General features: G+C 38.0%; 1 protein-coding gene across 3 annotated transcripts in view; it reads right to left on the bottom strand.

The window, feature by feature from the left end:
- Positions 1 to 3,224: 3,224 nt before the first annotated feature.
- Positions 3,225 to 7,557, bottom strand: part of TMPO (thymopoietin) — a 30,697-nt gene continuing 26,364 nt past the window's right edge. For all 3 annotated transcript variants that reach the window (XM_055118294.1, XM_055118295.1, XM_055118297.1), the window contains 2 exons: positions 6,578 to 6,666; positions 3,225 to 5,455 (listed from right to left, as the gene is read on the bottom strand). In XM_055118294.1, the coding sequence (XP_054974269.1) occupies positions 5,170 to 5,455; positions 6,578 to 6,666 (375 nt within the window). In that variant the 3' untranslated portion in view covers positions 3,225 to 5,169. The remainder of the gene's footprint in view (positions 5,456 to 6,577; positions 6,667 to 7,557) is intronic.

Here is a 7,557-nt window from a genome sequence, read left to right as displayed (position 1 = left end):
AGGTATAGAAAGAGCGCACTAATCTGTGGAATATAAAGTACCAGAATGAGAGACTAACACCCAAGAGTAGTAGAGATAAGAACCAGGAGGTCTGCCCCACAGCTTGGAAACTGGCCTCACATGCTGGGGGAAAAGGCAGCTGAGATAGAGAAGGGAACACCAAGTAGAGGATGTCGGGAGGACCCATTCGGGTTGAAAGATGCGTGCCGAAAGTAGACTATAGACCGAACATGATGGCCACTCCATACCTCTATTGCAAACTACAACACCCAACAGGAGAGAGAACAAAAGGGAATGCTCTGCCCCAGAGGCAGGGTGGGGTGGTGGGGGTTGGGGTGGGGTGGTGGGAGGGATATTGGGAAATTGGTGGAGGAGAATGGGCACTGGTGGAGGGATGTAAACAAAATGCAAACCTGAAAGTTCTTAAGTTTCTAACTGTACCTAACGGTGATTCACTAATAAAAATTAAAAAAAAAAGGTTAGTGATTCATGAGATCATATAGGAGTTTGAGAAGCTGATTCTAACACTTAAGGATGACTTCAAGAGTTTGGGTGGAAAAGTATCTGCAGATGTGGGGAAAACAGAATGAAAGAAGTGAAGATATGATTGAATTGCTGTTCTAAGTTCATGACGAAATTTGAATGGATGAAGAGTTGCCTCTTGGTTTTAGACTATTCCTGGTAAAGAACATGACAGTGGAAATAAACAACAAAGCATTGAAGGATCTACTGATGTGGAAAACTTCACTGCTCTATTATAAGGAGTTGATCAAGTACAATTCCTGGTGCCAAGTGTGATTCTGGCAGCCCTGCTGTCTGGGGTCCCTTGAGGAACCCAGGCACATGAAGCCATGTGCTCACATGGACTGCAGTTAAATGGTTCTATCACTAGCAAGGACTGGGTCAGCATCACAGCCAGGACAATTATACATGCCAGCACCTCCCCTGGTGAGTACAAACTAAACGCTAGAATAGTTCTTCACCCTTTTCTGACCAGGATCCACTTCCAACCCTGAGTCTTAAAACACTCTTAATTAAAGTATGTTGTACCTCACTATGCCCAAGCCGAGACATACACGCCACACCCACCCCTTGGTGCTTGACTCCTTCAGTTGTGGTGCACAAGCACATTCCTGCTGTAGTTCTTGTAGATGGCTGCATGTTAGGACATCTCTAGCTGTGGCGCCCCTTGGAGATGGCCCCCTAACTACAGTGCATGCACCACTAGGCTCCGGAGCAGCAGAGCTGAAAGATATAAACAGAGCTGCCACAACTGCATCCAGCCTGAGAGCCAGGCATCAAACGTGTGGCCTTACGGCCTTACCCTGCTTGGCAGGCACTCTAAGCCACTGAGCTGCCACTCTACACTTACTAATGACCTCATGCCACTACACATTTAAGACTGTATTAAAGTACAAATAACCAGAACTTTTTTTTTGAGGAGGGGGAGGGGGGCACACCCAGAGCTTCTTAGGGCTTTCTACTAGCTGGGTTCAGAGATCACTCGAGGGAACCATACTGGTGTCGGTGATCAAGCCAGGTTGACTGTGTGCAAGGCAAGTGCCCTGCCCAATCAACTATCTCTCCAGCCCCTGAATGCAACTTCTCTAAGGGCAGGAAAACCAAAAATTCCTGTGGCTTACAATGTTATTATATGTTACTGCAGTGGCCTAAAACATAATATGCAGTATCTCTGGACTACATCTAAATTTGCTTTTGAATTAAACAGAATATACAATACTTTGAGAATTCCAAATTTAAATAAAATACTTCCAAAGGATTTTTAAGAATGATGGAGAAAGACTCTTAATTTGAGAACAGAGCTCCACAAATACAATGAGGCAAATTTCTGCTTAATAAAAAATTTTAATAATAATATGATGGTCAGTGTATTATGACAGTAAAGCCTGGGTGGACTGAAACACAGACTAAAAGCACTCTTCTACATAATGACTCCTCAGCCATACAATATAGTACTGATCTATATATACAAAAGACCAATTAATACAATGATGATTAGAAGCCAAGAATAATAAGCGACACAGGAATTGAGATGCAACAAACCACAAACATCACATAAAAAATGCCAAGTAGACCCATAGCTCTCAACTGCTGACATGAAAGCTCATCTCGGCCCAGCTTTACAGACTCACGATTAAACCTTGGAAGAGATCAACAGTCAGAAATTCAGAGCTAAACCCGTCTCCCAGCTGAAAAGTCTGGGGGCCTTCAGGAGGGTCAATAGGCGGAGTCCCCACCCTGCTGAAGCCCCAGCAGCTGCACTCCACACCCCACCCCCAGTTGCCACCATGCCAACAACCCATTTTACATTGTCACAGTTAAGTTCTGCAGACACCAAACTACTAAAAACTCCAGGGACACCAGTCTGTAGGCCGAGAACTCTGGGGTCTTCTTGGAGTGGGGACGGGCAGCCTCCCCCTCTACCCTCACTCCCTCATTTGCAGAAAACCTGGCAGCCACACCAACATCACACAACTGATGTCATGTAAACTCAACCCAGTTAAATATTTTGGAGTTTCTGGAGCTACAAATTCTACAACACTAACACTCCAGGAGCACACCAAATTAGATGGGAAAGTAACACAGGCACCAACTAAGCTCAATTAACAAAAACATTAGCACAGACAGCTCACCTGGCCACAAAAAGCTTAAGTAAACCTTCAGATAAGGACTTAATGACCCCATGGTAAAATATGACAATTTTCACAATATTTTCTTTTCCTGAAGTAGCTTTTGATAATTCCATTAGTTATCTAGTTGTAACAAGCAATATAAAATAAATTATTTTGTGCCTTCTAAGGGGGCAAGCTTGGGAGGTAGTTGGGAAAATGGGGACAATGTGAAGGGAAAGTCACATTGGTGGTGGGACTGATATTGGAGTATTGAATGCCTGTAACAAATGTGTCATGAAAAACTTTGTAAACCAGTGTTTAAGTAAAGAGAGGGGAAAGAAAGAACTGTCAACTGGGGGACTGGAGTATGGTGGGTAGGGTGGTTGCCTTGCATGTGACTCTGGTTCAATTTCCAGCACCCCATGTGGTCCTCTGATCAATACCAGATCCCTGAGCACAGAGCAGGAGTAAGTCCTGAGCACAGCTTATTGTGGCTCAAAAATACAAAACAAAAACAAAACACAAATGTCAATCAAATCTTATAATTTGTACTATCTCAAAAACATTTACTGCAATGACAAAACTAGAAAGGTTGATTACATTTTTTATTATTTAATTATATTGTAAAGTCTACATCTACAATTTAATCAAGAAGAAATGCTTTGCATTTACACCAAGGACATATTTATTTTAGTGGAATAAAACAGACACAGACAAAAGACCAAGTACACATTAAAAAAAAAAAAAAGAAAAAAGAAACCAAACCAAACAAAAGAGTACTTTTCAAATGGTCCTACATTAGCTGCTTTGGACCAAACTTTATGAGGAAAATGTTCTTATATACATATTAAGTCTGATTTATTTTCCTGCACTTTAACACATTAAATGCAGATTCTCAAAGTTATAAACAAAAAAATTAAAATATGGGAAACAAAGTTTAAAATAAAAGAAAATCCAAGTAGACTATTAATCAGTTTAATAGTGAAAAAGCTGAGTAAAATGTGCCCCCTCGTTGGCTCATCTCAAAGAAACACTTTTACTCAGAGGCAAGCACTGTGATCTAGGAGAGTTTCTCATTCCTTCTGCACACCAGATCAGTTCTTTCTCATCAATTTCAAACCACAGAAGCAATGTGTACAAAATACCCAAAATCTCTGTTGTATCAGGTGAGGAGAGCAAACTAAAATAAAAAATTGTGTGCTGGTCTAAATATTCATCTTCATTTCCACCCCTTTTAAATTAAAAAGCATTTTTTTAACTTCAGATGGTATTTAAAAATAACATTATTTTTTAGTGTGCTTTATGGTCAATGACTGTAAAGTTGAAACTCTAGTGTGCTTAGCTGTTTCACTTGATTCGACTGAAATTTTAATTACCTACACTTTACTTAAACCAAGTTATATATAAGTTTCACCTTAAAAAAAAAAAAAAACCCAGAAACAGCAAACCACAAAGTTAACCATTTCAGGAGTACACAAAATTTCTAATGCCCACCTCATATTCAGAGTTTACAAATTTATGTATTAGTTATCGTGTATCCAAGAAATGCTTACCATGAAATTTGAAAGCACTTGAAATCAAATTATGTTGGGAAACACAGGGCAAAAAAAGTTGGCAAAATTTGTTTTTGGTAACAGAAGACAATGGAATAATGAGTTCAAATAAGAACATTAAGACCAGTGCTTAAAGTTTCTAACTTCTACAGACACAAATACACACTCATTTATCTAAAAAAATATTTTGGTAGCAAATTGGATTGCCAGAATAAATGCTTTGCTGTAAATTAAAAATACAAGTTTCTAATCATAACCTTACAGAACTAATTACACAGCTTTTAAAATCTGTGCAGCTCGAAGTTCTCTAGACATGTGCAGGCTGCACTAGAAGATCCCGGATGAGAATCTATTGGATTTCAATGGGTCTTACTGATGTAGGACATTCATGATACTAGAAATCTTTTAAAAAGTGAGTACAATAGGGCTACAACAATTAACATTACTATTAATAAAAGTTACAGAAAAGATTATTGCTGTACTTCTCCCTCAGAAACACCAAACTTTGTTATTACAAAAAGTACAACTTCAAATTGCCTTTATCTTACTGAATTTCAACACACATATCTTTTTTTTTTATTCAGAATTCTTAAAATCTTTTCTGTAAGAATCCAAAGTATTTAAATGTGAAGCATCACATTCTCTAAGTTTTGCCCTTCTTATTTCCCAGATACACAAAACAATATACATTTTTCTCAAAAACAAAATAAGATGTCCGTATTAAAAAAATAAAGACTACAAAAAAGTTCCAGAGCTAAAAAAGATTATTCATATGGCACGCAGTGATCTCCTACTAGTCCAAAGTCCAAAACATTTAAATGAAGTCCATTTTTTATATCCTGTTTGCTTTTCAATGGAATACTACATTTATTGAGGTGAAATCACATTATTTCTAGTTCTTCAGTCAACAAGTATACACAAATGCATTTTTTTACAGTTATTAAAAACAGGAGACCGTGTTGAGTGTGCCAAAGAGCTATCATTCAGTTGGAAGTTATAGAATCATCAGAAAGAAATTTACCGAATGGATTTACTTGGTTGGTTTCCATAGCTTGATAGACCAAAAACAAAAAACCGGCCACAACAACAAACAGCAGAATTTTTATCCACATGGGAATGGAGCGTCCCTTTTTTGTCTTTTCTGACTTGACATCTGTCAGGGAAACATACTTAGGAACGTATTTAGATGAAAAAGATTCCTCCATCCTGAAATCACTGAGTTCTAATGGCCGTCCTGCAGCCCCTTTGATTGGTCTGCGGCAACTAGCACTGTTGGGAGTAAAAGAGGGAGGAGAAAAATTAATTTTAGATAGTCATATTTGGACAAATAATGGCATACTAATTCCAAATACACAGAGTAGAAAATTATCACATATAAGTAATGCTATCAGTAAACTTTGTAAAATAACACTATATTTATTTACAAAGTGAGATGCACATTTTATTAGAAAATAATAACCATGTGAGAGAGATAGTACAGGATTTAAGATCCTCACCTTGCACCACATATGGTCTCTCAAGCACTGCCTGGGTAACTCTTGAACAGAGCCAGGAGTAGCCCCTAAGCACTGCTGGATGCAGACACCCCCTACCCCCCCCAAAAAAAAACGCCAAACAAACAAAAAAAGAACAAATAAAGCTATTGACTGTAATTCCTTCAGATAGGAAACAAACATCTAAATTTAAAGCCTTTTCAATTGGAAAAGAGAAACTTTGGGGATAAAGTACTCCTTAGTGTGTTATCATTTGGACTTTAAGGTATTAATTAAGTCATAGGCAAATGTCTTAGAATTCTTCAGTTTAACATTTAACTTCAGTTTAACATTAATTAGTCATTTAATTATCTGGAAATGACTTAGGGCTGTAGAGATAATATAGGAATTAAGGTGCTTGCCTTGCATGTGGCAATCCTAGTTCAAATCTTGGGCACCACACAGTCAGCCAATCAGAGTTTGGAGTGGCCCCCAGGCACTGCTGGGCACAGGGGAAAGGAATGGGAAGGAGGAAGGAGCTGAGACAGTACAGTGTAAGGCGAATGCTCTCAGTGCAGCACCAAAAGGAACCCCTGAGCATCACTAGGTGTGGCCCAAAAACCAAGTGGGAAAAAGGAAAAAAAAAAGGGAAGAGGAGAGGAAGGGAAGGGGAAAACACTCAAGTTCTAAGAATATGAACTGGGGGGTTAAAAAATTTAAAAACTGCTCCCAAAGAATAGTTTAATTCTGAGAAAAAAGGTACAATAAATAACAGTATAAAGATTAACTTTTTACATACAATAAATCACCATGTTGCTTATTCTAAACACATAATTTTTATGTGTCAATTATACCTCAAGAAAGGTGGGAATGAAAATTTAAATTTCCTGCTACAAAATGTTTCAGTATATCTGAATACCTTATTCCTGTTGGTGTAGATGCTTCAAAGGGAAACATTTCCTTAAGAATATCCCTTTCTACTCTTCTTTCCTCTGTTTTTTCTCCCACCTGATAAACGAACAACTGAAAGTTAGCACTCAATATAAATGTACAATTTAAAATAGAAATTTCAGAGAAAAAGAACGCACTTACTCCTACCCTAATTTTAACAACTGGCATTATTTATTATCAGTTATATCAGCTTTCTGAAATTAAAATGCTTTCTACAACTACCATTTCTAAATCCATTATTGTTTTAGCTACCAAGAGTATCCCACCTGCACGGCAGAGCCTGGCAAGATACCCGTGGCGTATTCGATATGCCAAAAACAACAAGTCTCACAACAGAGACATGACTGGCGCCCGTTCGAGCAAATCGATGAACAATGGGGATGACAGTGCTACATGAAATCTTCAGTACAGCTAGCTAGTAAGGCAGTGCAAGTTGTCAGTGAATTCCCTTTGTAATTCACTAACACTGAGAATTTTCTGCTTCTTCCCCTAAAAATTTTATTCTTAATTGAAATATCACTGAAAGACATGTAAATATAAAAATCATTATCAAGTAGTAAAATAGAAAAATTAAAATGGTTATTTTTCAGTATATGTTTAATAGGAAATCCAATCTACTTAAAACAAGCAAACAAAAAAATCCTACTTTTTTTTCATCCCTGGGATAAGGAGAGGGTTGTAGTTTACATTCATATTTGCCCAGATCATAATCACCTTTGGTAAAGATTCATTAAAATTATAAGGCATCATGCAGTTAGTATTTTAAAGCTTCATTATGCAGGAATTAATCAATTCAAGCATCATAGGAAGGCCACGCAAAAGTCCCATTATCACTTCTGTAACAATGAAAGAGGGTATCCTCCCTCACAGCCCAGCTGCATGTCCAACTCACACCCACAATGAACAGAGCATCTTCCAAGCAGCATATATAAATGACTACTCCCCTGA

The sequence above is a fragment of the Sorex araneus genome, chromosome 10, assembly GCF_027595985.1.
Source record: "Sorex araneus isolate mSorAra2 chromosome 10, mSorAra2.pri, whole genome shotgun sequence".
Lineage (NCBI taxonomy): Eukaryota > Metazoa > Chordata > Mammalia > Eulipotyphla > Soricidae > Sorex > Sorex araneus.
Note: the sequence above shows the minus strand (reverse complement) of the source record. Positions and strands in the feature narration are given on the sequence as shown.